Here is a 21,324-nt window from a genome sequence, read left to right on the forward strand (position 1 = left end):
TTTCGGGGAAAAAAAACAGTTGTAACCATCAGTTTCAAGACAACACAAGAAAAGGTGAATGAGATCTTTTACTGGTGTAACTAGGCATAGTTCCCTGGAGCTGAATACAGGTGTGTGATTTCCATAGAACTAAATGGGAGGGGCTGATTTTTGGTAGAATCCCTGCTAATCAAGTGAAAGGATAGGAGGGTTTGTATTATGTACAGGAAGTTGCTGTTGTTTTTAACAGCAGTAATTCAGTTTGATCTACCTTTTTGCTCTTTGTGTTTGGAATATGCTGAGGTGGAAAATCTTCATTTTTGAGTTGTGCCAATCTGTGGGAGAATTCAGATGAACCCTGTGAAACCTGAGCACTGGGCTAACAGCAACTTCAGGAAGGTCAACAAGGAGAACTGCAGAGATTTGCAAATGGGTGGATCTGTACAAAATAGGAACCAGCCGACCAGGAGTCCTGCTGAAAAGGATCTGAGGGTTACTGTGGCCTCCAGGTTCACAGTCTCCAAATATGCAAATAGTATATTGGGCTGCACTAGGAGGATCATGGCCAGTAAACTGAGAGAAATTACTATCCCTTTCTACTTGATACTGGTGAGGCCGTTATGTGGAACACTGTGTCCAGTCTAGTGCTCCCTGGTCAAGAGAGAGATTGAGAAACTGGAGATTGCCCCGCAGAGGACTACCAAGGTAATTAGGGGTCTGAAGCACGTGGTATAGAAGGAGAGATTTAGGGAGCTAGGCTTGTTTGGTTTGGAAAAGAGAAGGCTAAGAAGGAACTAATAGCAACCTATGGGTACTTGAAAGGCAGTTGCAAACACAATGGAGACAAATTCTTCTCAATAGATGCAGAGGATAAATCAGGCAGAAGTTGCACCTTGAGAGGTTCTAATTGGACATCAGGAAAAGATTTTGCACTACAAGGGTACATGATCCTAGCACCGAATACACGGAGATAGGCTCTGATCTTCTTTATTGACGTTCGGAAAACAGACCTTGAAGTCCCATAGATGCTTCAGCTCAGCATTCCCTCAGAATCAAACGTCAGGTGGTATCAAGGGTGCCTCATCTCCTGCTGGTTTATCTGCTGAAGGCAGTGCCCTCTGCGCCGCCTCTGGTCCCTGTCATGTGTGGTGGCACTACTTGTCCTGGAAATTGGGGGGAGTAGGAGTTCTGTCCCTTTCTGAACTGCACTTTTAACTGCTCCATTTCTCCATTCTTTTTCAGCTGGTGAGTTAGAGGCATCCAGAAACCTCTTGGTTAAGTGATAAGGGACAGCACAAGTTCAAACGGAATGAACTCATCACCCGCTGCCTCCTCAAGCCTTCCAACTGGTGTCACTCCCTGTGTACTACCTGCTACCTGTGGAAGCACCTACCTGTTGTTCCCCTGTGGAGGGGCAAACAGCTGTTGAATGTTTCCCTTTGAAGAAGAAAAGATCATTTCACGTCTATCCTGTGATGAATTATAGAGAGTTATTGCCACCAGCCTGGCTACATTAATACTGAAGCTAATCTGTGTATCTTTTCATGTTTTATAGCTTCTTAACTCTGACACTTAGGACAGCATATTAATAAACTCTGTAAAAAAGCCTATTGAAAATCTTTCACTTTCTTAACTTGATTTGTGATGTATTAATCTGTCTGTTTGTCTCTAGCACTAATCTTAGTGCCCAGGAAGCTGGCAAAAGAACTGCTTGCCCTTTGCAAGCACACAAGGGAAACCACAAAGTGGTTGACTCGTGTGCATACATATATAGATGTGTGTATATATATTTCTCTCCCCCCATATTCTCTTTCTTGTGGATACAAAAGCTAATTCCACTTTAACAAGTGTCATGTAAATATACAGTTTCATAGTTGCATTTGCAAGTTATTGACCAAGTCAACACCTTAAATGCACCAAGCATGTACAAATCAAGGCAAAAGATGCCTAAGTGATAAGAAAGGCTGGGAATTCATTCTCAGACAGCTGGCTCCTGGAAGGAATGGGAAATGCAAACTAAGAAAAGCAAGAAATGCTACAGCCAAATGTCATTGCATCTTACTGCTGAGCTTGCAAGGGCTTTTCAGGCAATGAAAGGGAAGGACAGCCTGCCACACCTGCAGGGTGCTGCCAGCTGGTCAGCTGGCTCCATAGAAAAGGGAAATGGAGACTTAGGATAAACATTAAAGAGCAACTCAAGTTACATTGCAAAGGACTTGGGTCCTTTAGAAAATATTAACCTGCATCAATGAGCATTTTTAAGCTTTTGCTTTTTTAGAGAATATAGGTATAGTTTTGATGGAAGACTTGAAGGGGAGAAAAAAACCAGCTAGTGCATTATTCCTCTTGTATCAGTGCAGCCCAGTTTAGCAGCCATGATTTACCAAAGACTTTGTTGCACTCTTCCCTCAGGCAGCCTTTTTGTGCTGCCCACAGGGACACCTGCAGCACCTCACAGCTGCTGGTTTTGGATTCATGAGACCCATTGAACAATAGCTGCCTAAGTGTGAATGGCATGAGCCACCCCCCCTTCTACTGCTGGAGCTGATGCGTTCTTGCCAAGCTGATAAAATAGCATACTTTATTAAAAATGCTGTCTGATAGCAGGAAAAGTCTTATTGTCTAATTTTCCCAGGGCAGCCACCACAAGAACAATTTACAAAGCACTTATCCTAGCCCTGTCTCCTCTGTCTCTCCTGGCTGGCGCAGTATTTCTGGCATATTTCTGGGAAGTATGTCCATCAGGGAAACAAATGGTGTCTTTCTATTCTTTTCTGGAAGAGAGATGTCAACTATTGTAATTCAGCATAAAGTTCCACAGAGTACTAATCTTATTTTTAGTCGTGGTCATCTGAACCTGTGGTATGTAACCAATGCTTTTCTTAAAATTCAACAAGTGACTTTTCCCCTGCAGAGAAAGAAGGGCAAAGTGGACGTAAGGCATGGTGAAGGCGAGGAGACAGGAGCACAGGAGGTACATAGTCAGGGTCCTGCAGCTCTCTCCCGACTGATCTGTTTGCTCAGCCAAGTGAATCCAAAAGTTGATCCTGGTTGTACTAGTGCAACCTATTGTAACAAAACACATGGGAAGACTATAAATGTGAGGAACGCCCTGTGCCTCTGCGTGTTGTCCAGGTGTCACGGCAACAACGCTGCCAAAGCTGCCTTTTAAAGGGTCACCCTTTGACAGCTTTGTCTCCCAACAACTGTGTAGCTGTCAGCTCATGGGAATTCCTCCTTCTCCGGAGGATGCGAAATGCCAGCTGAGAAAACGCCCAGTTCATTATCCCATAGCAGACAAAACAAATATTGTCTTTCCCCTGAACCAGCTATATATAGAATTAATCTGACCCTGGTAAGACTCTGTGAGATAGCTCGGGTTCAACTCAGGCAAGGGAAAATGCTGCTCCCCAAAAGGATTTCTCTACAGGCTGGCAGATGCACTGTTGATTTATGCCATCCAGAAAAGCTTGGTCTCCTCTTCCAGGAGTGATCTGTTACATAAAGGATAGATGGTGAGCTAAATCTGTTCAGCATTTGGAAAATGCAAAAACACTCGGGAGCTTGTCCATGCAGTGGGGTGAAGTGACTTGTTGCCTGATGTCTTTAGCTCCTCTAAATGAGGAGACCAGACACTTAACTATTTAGTAGAAATACTGCTTCACTGAATCACTGTGGTTTTTTGTATTACAGTACTAGAGCAGAAATTGAAAACTGTCAACTGTCTGGGTCAAAACCCCTTTGAGTTGTTTTTCGTGTATCTAAAGCATGATTAAAGTAACGTTTTTCTCTTCTATGGCTGTGAGTAAGACCTGATCCTGTACCTTTACTAAGAGAATGACCCATTGATCATAATGGGAGCTTTTCCTGCAGAGCAGTGTTTGCTTCTATTAATAATGGCATTTGGCTGTGCACTAGTTGCATGGTTTTCTATTAAGCTGAAGAAATCTCTTAAACCTGTATTCCTTTTAAAAAGTGAAATTCAGTGTCTCCCCATCTTTCTGGTGCAGATTCCCATCGCCATAGTGGGATGTGCTGGTGACTGAATGGCTCAGTTGCCGTCTTGTCCTGGCTTTTCACTGTCTTGAGTTTCGAGTGGCATTTCATTAATGGTGTGAGAGATGTCCATTAAGGCTTTAGAGCCAGCGGTGGTGTTCCAGCATCTGCAAGCGATGGGAAGTGTGTTCAAACTTTGCAGCCGTCTAGCACGCCCGAGCAATCAGCCCGTGTGGTATGCATTTGTATTCGGCGGTGATCCAAATTCTCCTTTGTCATGCTCACACAAACTGTTCAACAGCAGCGACCAGCCGTGACCTTCAGTCACCTAGTGGTGCACATAAAGGTTGCACATTTGCCGCTGAGGACGTTAGACTCATCATTACATAGCTGTTTTCACTAAAACAGTAATTTTCAGTGTAAAAATGATAATAGAATCATAGGACTGGAAGGGACCTCTCCTCATCCATCCTTCTTCTCCAGCTCTGGCTTTCTGCTCCTGGCAGATATTTCTTTAACTTCTTCTTAAAAACACCTGGTATAGAGGCTGCACATTCTTCCCAGGCAATCTTTTTCTCTGCTTCTTATTGTTGGAAAGTTTTCTGTACTTTTCTGTATTGGGTTTGTGTGGCAAGGTTTTGGTAGCAGGGGGGCTACAGGGGTGGCTTCTGTGAGAAGCTGCTAGAAACTTCCCCTGTGTCCGATAGAGCCAATGCCAGCCGGCTCCAGGATGGACGCGCCACTGGCCAAGCCCAAGCCCATCAGCGACGATGGCAGCGCCTCTGGGATAACATATTTAAGAAGGGGAAAAAGTTACTGCGCAGCAGCAATTGCAGCCGGAGAGAGGAGTGAGAATATGTGAGAGCAACAACTCTGCAGACACCAGGGTCAGTGAAGAAGGAGGGGGAGGAGGTGCTCCAGGCGCCAGAGCAGAGATTCCCCTGCAGCCTGCGATGAAGCCCATGGTGAGGCAGGCTGTCCCCCTGCAGCCCATGGAGGTCCACGGTGGAGCAGATATCCACCTGCAGCCCCTGGAGGACCCCACGCTGGAGCAGGTGGATGCCCAAAGGAGGCTGTGACCCTGTGGGAAGCCCGTGCTGGAGCAGGCTCCTGGCAGGACCTGTGAACTCGTGGAGAGAGGAGCCCACGCTGGAGCAGGTTTGCTGGCAGGGCTTGTGACCCCGCGGGGGACCCATGCTGGAGCAGTCTGTTCCTGAAGGACTGCACCCCGTGGAAGGGACCCACACTGGAGCAGTTCGTGAAGAACTGTAGCCCATGGGAAGGACTCACGTTGGAGAAGTTCATGGAGGACTGTTTCCCGTGGGAGGGACCCCACGCTGGAGCCGGGGAAGAGTGTGAGGAGTCCTCCCCCTGAGGAGGAAGGAGCGGCAGAAACGACGTGTGATGAACTGACCCAAACCCCCATTCCCCGTCCCCCTGCACTGCTCGGGGGGAGGAGGTAGAGAAAATCAGGAGTAAAGTTAAGCCTGGGAAGAAGGGAGGGGTGGGGGGAAGGTGTTTTTAAGATTTGGTTTTATTTCTCATTATCCTACTCTGATTTGACTGGTAATAAATTAATTTCCTCCCTCCCCCCCCCGGTCGAGTCTGTTTTGCCCATGATGGTAATTGCTGAGTGCTCTCTCCCTGTCCCTATCTCGACCAATGAGCCTTTCATTATATTTTCTCTCCCCTGTCCAGCTCAGGAGGGGAGTGATAGAGCGGCTTTGGTGGGCACCTGGCGTCCAGCCAGGGTCAACCCACCACATTTTCTTTGCAATAATTTAAGTCCGTTGCTTGCCTTCTACCTTGTGGAAATTATTCCCTTCATCTTTGTGGCAGCTTTTTACATAGCTGCAGACTGTTCTCAAGTCACAGCTGTGGGGGAAAAAAAAAAAAAATCTTATCGATATGCTGCTAGTGATTTTGTCAAATGGATGAAATTTCACTCTGTGTATTGATGACTTCTCTGTCATAACTTTTAAACCATATCTCCTGTTTCAATATCTATTCCTTTCTCCTGAAAGTGAATGTGCTATTCACATATGCATCCTCAAGTACATTTTGCAAGGCAATTTTCTTCTCACTGTCACTGCCAGCAGATGACTCTGTGTAGTGTCAGTCACAAAACACCTGGATTTGCATCCTTTTCTGTATGAAGCATTTTCTCCTTTCTAAATACAGCTTTCTGTAATATTGCTTAAGCGGTCTGCAGTCCATCTTCTGTTACAAGCATAGTTTTCATCGTTCTGCATGAATTCCGTAGTGTGACACAGCTTTTTTCTTTGCTGGGGGGCAGCTTTGCTCTTTTACACTAGTCTCTCTAGCAGGACAAAATTACAGGAAAATACTGGATATAGAGCAAGGTAGACAATAAATACGATGTTGATGACTGTAGCTGACCCATTTTGTATTACTGCATATGATGAATTTTAACATCACTCCTGCAAGACTGTGTGAACACATTCTATTATGTAATGTTAATTTGTGAGTAAACTGATATTTTGTTAATCTTATTATAAATATGCACAGTTTTGCTCTGGGTGCATCTGTTCCTAGATTGTTAATCATGCCTTTCTGTTCAACATAAATAATAGAACAATCACAATCAGCAAACAGATCTTCACTTCTATTTAAACTGCACCTTTTTATACAGTTATGGAAATACAGATGACTTTTTTTTTTACTGTAGTCATTACTTCTGTAACCTTGTCTAAATAGCTAACATTTTGTATTTCCAAAACACATTGTATTCCTCGCATACCACTGTCCCATATCACTGCATCTCATAAAGAGATCCTCCTTCCTGCAGCCTTGTCTCCCATAATGTGGAAATGCATTGAGAAGCCATCAGAAGTGATACCTGGCCAGCTCCCAGGGAGCAGCCGTGGCCACCTGAGGTCAGCCTGGGCCGGTGACAATGCCTCCAGGGCAAAGCTCACTGTCCTAGCCTATCATGTGCGTACAAGATGACTGTGTGGCATCACCTCATATCTCATATTCCTGTAATCTCAGTGAGATCTAAAAATTGTCATCGTTTATAAATTTATAAGGTATTTATGGATGTCAAAAAAATCTGTATTGACTAGAACTTTCCGATCCGTTGGCCGCAAGAATAACTATTTTCAATACCTTTTCAGATGATAGGAACCCTGGCAATTTTTTTAAATTACAGAAGGATAGTAGCACTTTTTCTTCTGGCTAAAAGTCACGCTAACAAAAAACAAACCAAAGCATGCCAATGGCCATATCCCAAATCTGTAATAAGTAAAAAAAGGCTTTAATGGCTGTGGAAGGATCACACATTATACCAGAGATGGTATAATACCATTTGTAGTGGTTTCTATGAATTTGAAATGTCCTACATGATAGCAACTCAATTACCTGTCCATTTGTTTAAGGAGAATAATATTTGCACATTATTCAGTGAATGACAGTTATTCAAATAACTGCGCCTATGCACGTTAAGTAAAGCAGCCTTTACAGGATATTTGGAGAACGTGTGGAAAATGCAGATGAAAATCTAGTCAGCTTCCATTTTGGAAACACACTTTGGTATTTCCTTCATGCCATTCATTAACCGTATTCCCAAATGCTGAACATGTGCCGATGTTCGTGACAGCATGGCCAAGGCAGCTGCCCGGGTTTTGTCTGAGCACTGAAGGGGGAACAGGGAGCTGTGTGCTGGTGAGGTCCCCTCTGTGACCAGAGGGACACTTGGAAGAGCCTGGCCAGAAAAAGAAGAGCTGGAAGGAAAATTCGTGTTCCTCCTCTCTTCCTGTCTGCTCCAGTGAGGAGAGACCTCGGAGGTACCTGGGAGGGCGGCAGCAGGAGCAGCGCAACCCGGGGCTGGTGCTGTGGTTGTTGCCCATGGCGCGAGTTCTGGCCCAAAGCCTCCTTCGCCTCCTGCCTGCAAGCCAGAGGTGTGCGCCAGAAAGGGCTGGCCCTTGTCCGGGATAACCTCAAGTCAGGATAAAACTTGGGGAAAATGAAACGGGGGGAAGTAAGGGTTTCTTTTAGGGGAAGGGGTGGAAAATGCTCATTGTTTCAGTCCCTGAGGCGGAGGTGGAGCAAAACGCTGGTGTCCCTTCTACCCTGCAGAGGTGGGAACTTTGACAGAGTAAAGGAGTGGAAGAAGGTGGACACGCTCTGCTGGTGGGTGGCCCTGTGGAAAGCCATGATGAGGCATTAGGAAGTGGCTGGGCTTATTTCCTTTGGATTTGTATTTGGAACTGCCTTCGTCGTGGGATATTCTTCCTTTGGCCGCACAGATAAACCGCCCGGCCTCTTGCTCTGCTGCCGGGGAAGCAGCAGACGGCCACAAAGGGCATGCAGGCAGCCAGCCCGATACGTCCTTGAGCAGGAGGGGTAAGCAGCCTTCCCCCCTGCCCGTGCCCAGCTTGAATGAGCGTAGAAATGCAAGGAGATGCAGGTGTGCTTGAATTCTCTCAGCGTAGCTATGTGTTTATACGTAACCAAGTGAAATTACTATGTGAAACCACGCTGCCCCTCAAGCCACGTTGTGGTACCGGAGCCCCACGGCAGGCATGGGTAGCCCCAACGCCCTGCCCAGCGGCAGGCTCTGAGGCAGGCGCCGGGGCCGCCCCACGGAGAGTCGAGGCCCCACCACCTCTCCCCGGCCGGGCCGGGCCGCGCTGCCCCTGAGGGGACGGCCCCAGCCCCGGGGCTCGGCCCGGCCCCTCAGGACCGAGCGGGTGGCGCCGCCGCTCCCGCCCGCCGCACAGGTAAGCGGCGCCCGGCCGGGGGCGGCCAATGGCGCGGCCCGGCCGCCGCCGCCAGCCAATGGGAGCGCGCTTGGCGGCGGCCCCATGGAAATGTGCCTGGTGGGGAGCCAATGGGGCGCGGCCGGGCCGCGGGCGGCGCTTTATCAGCTGCCAGGGCCGGCGGCGGCGATCGCCCGCCCGTCCCTCCCTCCCTCCCTTCTCCGCGCCGCGCCGTCCCCGCCGTGCAGCATGGCCGGGCTGGGCGGCGGCCCCGCCGCCTTCGGGCGCTGCACGCACGCCGTGGTGCGGGCGCTGCCCGAGTCGCTGTGCCGGCAGGCGCTGCGCAGCGCGGCGGGCCCTGAGGTGGACTTCGCCCGCGCGGAGCGGGAGCACCAGCTGTACGTGGGCGTGCTGCGGGGCAAGCTGGGGCTGCAGGTGCTGGAGCTGCCGGCCGACGAGAGCCTCCCCGACTGCGTCTTCGTGGAGGACGCGGCCGTGGTCTGCGAGGAGACGGCGCTCCTCACCCGCCCGGGCGCGCCCAGCCGCAGGAAGGAGGTACGGTAGGGGCCGGGGCTGGGGGGAGCGGTGCCCGCGCCGCGCAGGTGGGTTCGGGGCGGCCGCGCCGTCGGGCGTGTCCCCGGGCCCGCCCCGGAGCCCCGGCGGGAGTGGTGTGGGGGGCGGCGGTGCAGCGGCGGCAGCAGGGATCGCTCACGGAGCAGCAGCCCTCCTCGGTGGGACCGGCGCGGCGGGCCCCGGGCAGCGGCTCTTGCCCGGCCTCCCGCTGCCGCCCCGGCTGGCAGCGGCCGGTGCCGCGGAGCCCGGCTGCGCTGGGGGTTTATCGGAGAGCGGTGTTCTCCTGCTCCTGAAAACAAGTGGACGGTGTGAACTATGACTCATCTCTTCTGGGGTTTGCGGGCTCCCGCTCCGTGCAAACTTGCCCAGCTCGGTCCTGCGGGATGGATCGCCAGTCGGTTGTGCAGGTTTGTGTCCGTGGTGCGGCACTGCTCGGTCCAAACCCCGTTTTCATAACATGCTCAACTTGAGCTTTGTTCCAGGTAGCGCATTACTGATACTTAGGGTAATTGTACCCGCTGGCCTGTGCGCAAGAGGTGGTGTTTGTTTTGGTGTACTCGGTGTTAGCCTGAATGCTCTTGAACCTGATGATGCCTTCCCTGTGCACCCACTGCAGGCCTGGTGGGCTAGAGGTGTGTGTATGTACAGGGCATGCAGGCCGTCTCGTTGGAGAGAGGTGTGAAGGATGCACAGCCACAGGAGCATTACTTTAGATATTCTTAGGACTTTCTTTAACATGCTTAGCCCATTCATAAACTAGCTCATCAGGCAGTGCATGCATTGAAGTGCCACCCGGTTATCTCCTTCTCAGTGAGTTGTGAGTAGCAAATTAAACAAACCTTACCCTGTTTGAAGCTGCAAAACTACTGGTCATCTTCTGATCCACAAGCACATACTGTTGTGTCTGTGGGACAGGGCTGGGCCACTAGCTGTAGTATACCAGTAGCTGCTCTTGGCCACTGATTGCAATGGATAAGTGTCTCCACTTGCTATTTCTTATATAGTGCCCTTCTTTTAGCAATTACAAAGTTTACTTGAATTTTGTCCAACAGTGTAACAGTCTGAGATACTGCACACATCTTGTACACGTGCACTTCCTTGTGCATACCCATGTGTATTTACTCTTTGAAGCACATCTGAATGCTCTTAAAGGTGGCAGCATCAGAGTAAAGTGTGTTTGCCACATGCTGCTCTCAGAAGCAGCTGTTTCTCAGCCAGAGTCCAAGTGAGTTTTCACTGGTCCTTCCCATGACTCACTGGTATGTAGCTATGTGACTCCCGTTGCCATTTGCATAATTTCCCCTTTGAGAGAAATATCTCAGTTACTGAATTTGCATGAAGTGCAAATTCAATAACTAACTGAGGTATCTCTCCTAAAGGGGAAATTGTGCAAATTCACAAGTGTGTGGGGGGGAATCAGCTTTCGCTCAACATGGGTTTTTTTCCATTTTGATGTCTCAAATTGTGCCAATGCACACTGAATTACAAGAGACAAGATATGTCAGCAGAGCTGAATGTGAGAGTGACTGTAACTATTTGCTGTACCATTTGAGGTGCCATAAGGAAATTAAAAAGCATGAAATGAGGAAGCGAAGGATGTGGGGTACTTCTTACTCTCTACAAAGAAGCAGGTTACTCCTCCTCCTCCCTTCAGTGTCTCTAGTTGTTCTGGCTCAGCAAAGGTAGTGGACAAAGACACATAACCCAAGGTTGTGGGAGTAATAGAGGAGAGTTAGTAATGGGGGGGGGGGGGGGGGTGTGTGTATGTGTTTGCTGGACCCTTGAGCAAAACAGTGTTGGGTGTGAGTACCTGACAGCATTAGCCCTCTCCTGGGGTTAAAAACAGCAAATTAAGCACCAAATTAGTTGTATCCTGCCTGTTATAAGTACCAGTCAGGTAAAGCAAAGCTTTTTTCTTTTAACAAAAAACCACAAGCTGTCACATTTACTTCTGTAATCCTAAATATGTTAGATTGTTTTAAACTATGATTAGATGTTATTTCCCAGCATCCACAAAATATTGTGCTGCAGGGGATGCATATGGTAACAATTTATCATTGAATTACACAGTTTATTGTCAGTTTGAGAATAATACAAAATCTTATTCTGTTTATGTTCTGGCTTTTTTTGCTTGACCCATGCCTGCTGGCCCTGAGAACAGGTTTCTTATTGATCAGCACTCCCTATTTTGCATGAAATAGTAGTTCAGAAGTGATTGGAAGTAAAGCCTGAACATGGTAAATTTTTACTAGAAACAGCAGAACAGATTTACTTCTTTCCATGGGTGACTTGTCCAGGCAGAGTCATGAATCAAGAGGAGTGAAAAAGATTTGAAGCATAATTTGAACCTTATTAGTTTTCTTGAATGATGGAGCAATCCCTCCCATGAGTTTTCTGTGAAGTAAAAAAGAAAAAATAATTGAACAAACATCCTCTTAAAACTATAACAATGCATGACACTGCAGTGTAGTGCTTGTCTGAACATGTAACTCTTAATTATTTACAACAATTCTTCCTCCTGGGAACATCATTACAGCTGTGCTTTGTGAAGAGGGGGAGAAGATGCTCATTTCTGCAGGATGATGCCTGGCTGCTCCTGGTCCCTCTCCCCTCTGAGGCATCCCCTGGGACAGCCTCCCCTCCCTGGCATGGTGACTCAGTTGTGTTTAGCTAGTGAGTCTGCTTTGTTTGAGTAGTTAGTGACGAGGATGGCATCTTGAAAACAGTAAGATGGTCAAGGCTTTAGAAAGCAGAAATGTGTACATGACTACTTCGCCCAGAGTTCTGTGTGCCATGGTGGAGGGCTTGACATGTGCCTTGGACATCTTGGCAAACATCTATGATAACCTCACTTTCATAAAGAGCCCCCCCAAGAAGCAGCAGTGTTTCTTGTAGCTTCCGAGAGGGTGGTTCCTATTGCAGCAAGAACTTCTCTGCTCTTGCTGCCTCCAGCCCTGGTTCTAGAGGTACCAGCTGCAGGTGCTCAGGCAGTACAGGCACTGAGGCCTGTGGCCATCCTGAGCTGAGGGAGCCCAGCGCCTGCTCCTGACCCTCCTGTTCATCCTGGTGGGTGGCTGTTGGCACCCTCCCAAGGTCTTTTCTGAGGTTTATATTCAGTCTCTGAATTCCCCTCTGAGATAGTTCCTGGAGGCTGGTGGCAAGTGAAGTTGCTGCAGGGTCTGTCCTACCATCTGCCCTGTTAAATGTCTTTATCGGTGACCTGGAGGAGATGGGGGTATCTGTATCGAGCTGTGAATGGCCCCAGACTGGGGCAAGGGGGGCAAGGGTGGGAGGCAAGACCCATGAGGTCTGGGATGCTGTTCAGAGGGACCTCACCAGGCTGAAGGAAGGGGCTGACCCATCGGGATCTTATGGAGTTGAACAGGGACAAATGCAAAGTCCTACCACAGGGAAGGAAGGATCCCTTGGTGGGACTGACGGAGTGGGTAGAAGACAGCTCTGCAGAAAAACCCTTAGGGTGGTCTGGTGGGCAGCACGCTGGCCATGAGCTAGCAGTGTGTCTGTGTGGTAAAGAAGGCCAATAGGATCCTGGGCTGTATTAACAAGGGCAGAAGCAGTAGACTGAGGGAAGTGATTACCCTCTCTAGTTGGTACTTGCAGACCGTGTCTTATCAAGAACATGGAGCCAGGCTGTTCAGTTGTGTGGCAGGAGGGTGAGAGACAACAGACACAAATTGAAGCATGAGGTTTTAATGGGGTATAAGGAGAAGGTTTTTCAGTGGGGACAGCCCAAGCAGTGGAACAAGGGCCCGGAGGAGCTGTGCAGTCGTCATCCTTGGAGGTTTTCAAGACCCAGCTGGATAAAGCCCTGAGCAACCTGGTCTGTTCTGATAGCTGGCCTTCCCTTGAGTGGGAGGTTGACCTAGAAACCTCCTGAGGTCACTTCCAACCTGAATTATTCTGTGAGCATGAAACCAGTTGTATGTTAGGATACATGGAGTCAGGCATTTGTCAGTTGAACTGTCATGACATCTTCACTGTCGAGACAGCAGGCAGTCATTAAATCTGGATTGCTCCTGGTCTGATGGATCTACTGCTAGAAAATCAGAAGGATGAGGCCCTGTGAAACTGTTTCTTCATACTGCCTTGAAGACTGTACTCATACCTCAGCTGGCTTGGTCAGCCTGGTATGAGAGTGATCCAAGGCTGTTGTAGTGCCTTGTCACTTGTACAGTTGACTGGGTGACAGAGAGGGAAAGAGGGTGGATGCAGTCTACGTACAGCACCAGTTTCTCAAGGTGCAATCTCTTATTCTTTTTATGCAACGTAAGCACAAACCCATGAATATTTTAGCAGTACAGATGGCGTACGCTTGGCTTAACCCAGTTAATGTAAAGCCCAACTCCTGAGCATGTACTCCTGACCTACCTTACAGGGAGGCTCAGGACTCAGCCAGGCTTATCTTGTTGATCTCTAACTGTTTAACAGACTTCTGTACAGAGCAGGCAGGAGCAGTGGAGGAAGGAAGGGATGAGGGAAACAGGATTGTAGGGTACCCTTTCTCTAAAGAATTAACAGAAGGAGGGCTTGTGTCCAGGAAACCTGCCAAGAGGCATGCTGTTGGTCAGGCTCTGAAGCCTGATCAGACCAGTGAAAGTTGAAGGGCACAGGGGGCTGCCAAGGTGTGTCCCAAAGACAACAGCCTGGTTGAATACACAGCTGGAGCAGTGCTCTTTCAGGTGTGTTGTGCCTCCTGATAAACTGCCAGATGCATGAACTGAGCAGCACTGTCTCCATCTCCCCTGTTACGTGCTCCTGAAAGCCCATAATGCAATACTTAAGAACTGATGCAGCATGTTCTTTCACTGACTAGACTCCTTATTAAGAACGCTTGTCATCAATTACTGTAACACTGTATGCAGCAGGCAAATTTCTGCAGTAGTTTGTAATAGCATTGATTGAGCTTTCAGGCTTTATAGACACTATTGCTTACCCCTCCAGCACCATTGGATTCTTTACTGGTTGTCTGTCTGGAACAAAACAAAATAAAATCTGGGGTTATGTCTGTTCTTGCTCCAAGTTATTGTAGGGAGAAAAAAAGAGTTGAATTAAATTTGATCATGTTCAGTCATTACTGGGAAAGAACCCAGTATTTTTTTAGTAAAGTAGAAAAATTAGTCATGCATTTAATGGTTTGTTTGCAAAAGTCAGACTTATTTCAAGGCATTATGTTTCTGTGTTACCGACTTCTGAACTTATTTTAAAATTCATAGTTTCTGGGGAATTTTGGATTTGGCAGAAAGGTAAAGGCTTTTGAAGTAAGCCAGCAGTGATTGCTAATGCGGATAAGCTGGTGTTTTGTTTAGCTGTGTGCAGTCACCAGTGTGCTCGATGTTCAAGTTGAGTAACTCCAATGGAAATGTTGTGATCGCTGATCAGATTGCCAGTTCCAGCACCTTTTGTTCCAGCAGTATGTTCTCAATTGTTTATTCCTCTAGTATAAACTCTTCACATCACCTTCTGAACACAACAGGGTTAGTTGCTGAGAAGAGCCCTCATCAGCACATTGCTCTTACTGCCTAAGTTGTCTTAATGTGCTTGGGATAGCACAAAACAGCATTTCCACCATTTCTGTGCTTATGCAGGCAGATGGAAACCCAAAAGCTCAGCAAAATGCACCCACAGTGACCTGGCCTCTTCTCAGCTGCCGCATAGGGAAGGGAGAATAGCTGGTGCTGGGAAAGCTTCAGGAGCTGCTGCAGAAGAGATCACTGTGGTTCCTTCCTTGGTTGTCAAGAGGAAACTTCCACCCAAGGATATTGTTATTCCCTACTCCCACAAGACCCACTGGGGACAACTTGTGGAGCTGCATTTGTGTGGTGTAGGAGGATAGACAGTGCTTCAGCAGTGAGGACAGGGGATGAGCGGCAAAAGAGTATGTTTGTCAAATCCCATCCTCTCAACAAGCATTGGAGAAGCCTACTAATTGCATTTTGAGCATCTCTGGGTACCTCTTCCCAAATTTGCTTGCTGTGTGGCAGGGCTTTGTCCACAGCAGTGCTTCTGCAGAAGCTAGAGCTTGCACTCTGTGCTGGGCTGCAGTCCCAGCTGCAGCTTGTTGCTTGCAGGAATGATTCTCAGGCCAGTTGGTGGAGGCTTCTGAGAAAATAGAAGGCAAAAAGAGTTTAGTAAGTTATGTATGTATTGCATAGACTCGGGTAATACTATATAGCTACCGCTAAATGCTAGACACTTATTCCACTCTCTCTGTAGACCTAGGCAGTTCTGTAGGATAATGTTTGCTGCAAAGTAATAGAAAAGCTAGGCTCAAGAGAAACAGATTCCAGGCTCTGCTAGCTCCTGAGCTTAATTAGGTTATGAGTTTTTTATTTTATAGCACATGCTAGTACAAAAGAACCTGTATTTGCTGACTAATCACTTAAACGGACATCTCTCTGCACAACTGGCAAAGATCTGTCTCATTTCCATGGAGGATTAGCACTTGCTGATCACTACAGAGGCAAGAGATTAAATGTTTTATTACCACTTTAAATAATGCATAGTTCTTTAAACTGTCAAATTGTGGAGGTCTTGTACATTTGCACTGACCCCTTTGCATGTCCTTATTGTGCTTTACCCTTGATGTTACAGACTAGCTTTGGTGTTCTGCCTAGAAAGCTTGATAGAAAGCAGAGGTTACCACTGTGTCATTGCTTAGTGCTTAAAACAGCAGGTGAGTAAACATGGGCAAGAGCTTGACATGAAGGTTGACAAAAATTAGGAATGGCACTAGGTGCCTTTCCACCCTCTTGTCAGATTGTTTTTTCTTGAATACCTTTCCCATTCTACACTGAGCCATATACATGCTCCTTTAGCCTATCCTTTTCACCATCTTCTCAATCTGACCTCAAAATTAGAGTGAAAGTGTGCAAGATATTGTCAGTGTGTTTTCAGTTATACCGAAAACAAGTTGAGAAGTACCAGTCAGGCTTCAGGTAAGATACCTGAGTTTTAACATGGCTTTTGGTTGTCTTTTGCAGAGCCTATAGTTGGCAGAACCAAATGTAATTATCTTCCATGAAGTGTGTGTTGCTTGGAGGCTTTCTCCAGGAGCAAATGGGTGATGCCCATCACAGGGTACAGAAAGCAATGAAGTAACTCTTTTCAGAATCTGCATAAATGTTTTCTTTAATATATTTCATTAGCTTTCATTTTCAGTGTTTTGGTATTAGCATATAAATTGACTGAAAAGCCCCCAGTAGAGGAGCAAATCTTCTTAAGTACTGTTTAAGTTTGCTCTTAAACAGTATTGAGAAGTTTAAAAAAAATCCTTTGGACAGTAGCAGGTAGACCTGTATCAAGAGCCTATGTAACGGTAGTATCAGTAGACATGAGAAGGGATGTTTTAGCCTCCTAAAGCAGACTATTTCAAAAGCAGTTTGATTTGTTTCTGTGGCTCTGCTCCTTCCATCTGCTTTGCAGTTTGAGTGCTGCCTCATGGTTTGGGTAGGTGATTCTTTGGTCTTAAAGTTCATTGCTGATGTAGCTCTGACCCTACATTAATAGGGCTGACACTTTGGGTGAATTGGCTATGCCAAGAACTGTGTTTTTTCATTTTCAATTTTGCTTCTGTGATCACAGATCTAATGAAAATGTTAGGAAGTAGCTTCTAGTCAGATCAATATAAGTGGACTGTATTCATTGTAATTGGTTTCTATCTATAGAACTGTAAAACAATCTGTAAGGACAGTCTAGGAGCAACTTGGATTTCATGCTTTTCTAGCAGAGGCAATATGTAGACCTTGTTATTAAATTGCGATGCCCAGTTTCTCAGGAATATCCAAGCTGCTGACCAGAAGATTAAAAAAAGGCATAACCCAAATTAAATGCCTGTTTTTTTAATCTCCTGTGGACACTGATTATTATTGTGCAAGCCTGATGTTGGCTTTTGTACCTTGTTAATCAGTGTTTCTTTAGCTGTGATAAATAGCCCTTGGTGAGCTTACAGTTCAGTGCAAATGGTAAGTGGTTAAAGGTTCCAAATAACTGTAAGCATTTCCTCAAAAAAGTGAAAAGAGCCTTTTCTGCTGCTCTGACTTATACATATGGCTTGGAGCTACCCTGCTCCTTCCTGAAGAGATTTCTGCCCAGACTTTCAAATTGAACCTAAATCTCTTTCTTTGGTGACTGCCTCGCTTAAAAGCATTGTAAAAACTAGTTTACCACAGTTACTGCTGGAATTTTGGTTCTGAGATTCAGAGTTTGTAAAATACCCAGTGTAGGTTGCCTGATGGTTTTGTTTTTTTTAATCCTGTGCTCCCTACAAGCCTGCAACACCCTGCACTCTCTGCAAAAGAGAGGGTTGGTATGCAGACTGCAGTACTGTCTTGCTTATCGTGGGATCTGACAGCATCTCTGGAGAGTGGCGGAGCAGAGTGTGTGACACAGAAGAACTCCTGCGTGCTGTGCTTCTGTCTGTTGTCCTCTGAGATGTTCTGGTATGGAGAGTGAAGTCCCCAGCTAAGGTTTCCCATGCTGTACCAATGGCACAAGCAGCACCTGCTGCCAGCGCTGTGCCAGGACACACATGTGCACAGAAGCAGCATGTATCTTTTTTCCCTCTTCTGCCTCCCACATGCTTCTGCTTGCAAACTCACCTCCAGTCCCATGTCTCTCCACCTGGGCCCCTCTCTTGCCTTCCATGTCTCCAGGTTGGCTTCCCATAGCCCCTGTGTACTGGTCCCCTGAGCCAGGATCCTGATATGCCCTGCCCACCATGCTCCTGTGCGGAGCATGGGCTGTAGCCCTGCAGGGCTGTACCGTACTTCCCATGGGAAGAATGGGAGCTGGGATGGCATCTCCACTGGCAGGGCACACCTCTGACAGCACCTCTGCAGGGCTGGGCTGTGGTTGAGGGTAAGTGCAGCTGTTTGCTGGTAATAGTGTGTGGAGGTGCCTGTCTGTTACTTCATTACAGTTCTCAAAACTCAATTAATTTCCCTTTCCACTAAACTCTTCAGTAACTAATGCATTATGGGTTTATATAGCAATCTAGCATTTCCTCTGAGCAGTGTGGTGTGAGGTCTTTCAGCTGATATGGAGCTTTTGTCATAAAGGACTCTGTCTTGAGACAAGATATACAATGCTCGTTTCAAGGTCCTTTACTCCACTTTCTAGGAAGAGACATGTCTCATGTTTTCACACAATGTTATTTGTCTAGCTATGTATACAACCCAGTAGAACAGATATTCCTTAATCTTTTATTCCCATTATCTTTTACATGTTTGTGTTTCTTTGCAGACCATTCTGGCAGTTGGCTTTATAAGAACAGTACTTTCCACATTCTGGTGCCAAGTTCATTGTGCTCACTTGTTGCCCCAGTGCTGCATCTTGCCAAGCTTCCTCCAGTTCTAGGGTCCTGAGTATTTTATACAGAAGTCCTAATGCTGCATATAAACCAGTGTGATTCCCTTGACGCTAATTCAAGAACATGAGTCTCAGCTCTGGCGGTGGACAGGCTGGTTCACTGTAAAACATACTTCTCATGCAGAAACGTAAATGTGGCAGAGGCAAGAACCTATCATTTGTTACTATTTCTCCCAAAACCACGTTTGACCAACAAGGCCAGTTGTGTCGTTAAACTCACTGCCTCCAATTGTGCCTCTTGGTGAGGTGACCAGGGCATGCAACTCTTCAGCAAGCATGACTGGTCTAAACGCTGACTTTTTTATTAAAATAAACACATACAGATTTTAATTTCTACCAATATTACTGGTTGTTCTTCCCTTGCCGGTTTCTCTGGAGTGACTCTGGAACTGGTACTCAGCCTCTGCTGCAGACATGACATGATTCCACCGAGGATGCTGTGGGAAGTGACCATATAGCAAGCTTTAACTTGCAATACTCCACTCATTGTGAGTATTTTGTGAGCTTAATAGCTCGGATTAGCCCATGCAAACAGTGTCTATGCTTCTGTGTTGTTCAGTTTTCAGAGAATTTCTTGTCTTTGTCAAAAGTCTCCTGGATCAAAAATGTAGACCTGATTATTAAATGTCTGACCTGAAACACAAGTCACCTAGACAAAGCAGAGTCTTCATTGCCCGTAAGTTATCCCAGTACATACAGACTTCTGTGTAGAAGTCATTGCTTATGGCAGGCTTGCAGAGGTTGGTGGCTGCAGAGAATGTGTTCCTACCAAGAAAGAAATTACTGTCAGTAATTGCTGATCATTAATTGCTTTTTAAAAAAATGTTTTTTTTACAGAAGCATATGTCTAATCAATCAAGTTTATGGTGTAAGAGAGCTTCACTCTTGGTATAAGGTCTGTGCAGTCACAGTTCTAGCGTGAAGATAAATGATGCACCCACAGCATCAGGTGACAATATCTTTTCTTGCTGCCTCTTTTGTAGCAGTATTAGGAATTTTTCTTTCAGGAAAAAATATATGAAATGTTTTATGGCTGAGATGTACCTGAGTCAGGTTTTGCATTCATCCAAGGCCACTGATAACATACAAGTCAACTGACCACACTGTAATGTGCCATTTTTCTGTCATTTTGAGTCAACAGCAAAACCAAACAAGTATTTAAAAAATAGCTTGTTCAAGACTTGCAGAACTCACTTTCACTTCAGTAGAGATTCAGTATTTGGTACTATCTTTAAAAAATAATTGTGATGTTTTGTTTCTGGAAGGTTTATGTATGTTAATAGTAAAGGAACTGGCTATCCACATCTGTCTCTGGATGCCAGCCGAAGTTCTCTGGCAAGATGAAATTGTCTGTCTCAGCTCAGTCCCAGCTGGCCACTGAAGCAGAGTGAAACAAGATTGCCACATAATTGGACGCTATTGGCAGTGTTGTGGTTGATTTTGGATTTCTCTTTTCTTTTTCTGAGGCTTAATGTAAGAGCTGTCAGGGAAGCTGAATCCCATACCTCATAGAAAGGGTGATCTTACAGGACAAGAATCCTGCTTGTGCATGTCTCTGCACTTCAGTATGGTCGATGTCCTTTGAGTCACAGACCAGCAGCCATGGAGATGGTCATCTCCATGCAAACCCAAGCTGGAAAGGCAAGTGTTTGAGAGATGGAGCTAGTTTTTGGCCTGCTGTCTGGAAATAGCAAACTACGTTTTTTTTAAAAATACTTCAAATGTTTAGCAGTAAACTCCAGACCATGCCTCTCTGTAAAGGTGAGACACATTTACCAGTCCTACAGGAGTTAATTTTGCAAACAGTACAAGTGCTTTGGAGAGTTTCACCTACCCAGATAGCTGAATGTGCCTGTCATCACTGCTTAAAACAGTAAAAGTGATGAATCTCAAGTATCTCCTGTTCTTCCCACACTGTACAGAGGAGAGGTGGTGTGGCTATTGCTATTCACTAGGTATTCACTGAAGTTCAATGCACTAGTTCATGGCTCAGTATCTGTTACAAGCCTCTGATGGGAATGCTAGTGCCTGTGCTAGCGAAGTGTGGTAGCAAGAGCTGAAGTGGGCAGTGCTGTTGAGAGGCAAATAGAAACTGATAGAAACAATAGATACTGATGGAGGATGATATGAATTGGATACCTGTAGTTTTCCAGCAAACACTGAAGTCCTGTACAAGTTTGCATGCTTTTTGCAAGGTGCTATGGGGTGACTCCTGTAGCCGTGTGTATTCAGAAACTTCCAAATGTGGTGCTTTCCTGGAGTAGAGGGTGTTTAGAGGAGGAGGAGGCGGCACAGGGTTGTGGTAAACCCTCTTCCACATTTCTCCTGGCAACAGCAGCTCGAAATGTGTGCAAAGAGCAACTGGTCTTAGCGTAGTTTCTGGAAGAAATCAGACAGATACTACTCTGCTGTTGGCCTTACTGATCCTTGTCCAGTAATTCTTGATCCTTTTGACTGCTCTGAACTGGTTTTAAGGAAGGAAACTGTCTGAAAGGTAAAACCCCACCAATGCAGGAAAAGTACTCAGGGCAGAAGTTGAGGTAGAGGAGACGTGCTGTCAAAGCCAGTATGAAGAAAAGGAGGGGGCGTGACCTGGCAGTCTATGTAGGTGAGAGCCTTTGTCAGCACTTTAAGCATCATGGTGGATGCCACGTCTTCACTGATGCTG

At 46.5% G+C, this 21,324-nt stretch overlaps 1 protein-coding gene across 1 annotated transcript in view; it reads left to right on the top strand.

Moving 5' to 3' along the window:
- Positions 1 to 8,945: 8,945 nt before the first annotated feature.
- The window catches only part of DDAH1 (dimethylarginine dimethylaminohydrolase 1), a 64,008-nt gene continuing 51,629 nt past the window's right edge, over positions 8,946 to 21,324 (top strand). Inside the window, exon 1 of the mRNA XM_050901134.1 lies at positions 8,946 to 9,251. Coding sequence (XP_050757091.1) covers positions 8,946 to 9,251 — 306 coding nt within the window. The remainder of the gene's footprint in view (positions 9,252 to 21,324) is intronic.

This window comes from Gymnogyps californianus, chromosome 8, assembly GCF_018139145.2.
Source record: "Gymnogyps californianus isolate 813 chromosome 8, ASM1813914v2, whole genome shotgun sequence".
Taxonomy (NCBI): domain Eukaryota; kingdom Metazoa; phylum Chordata; class Aves; order Accipitriformes; family Cathartidae; genus Gymnogyps; species Gymnogyps californianus.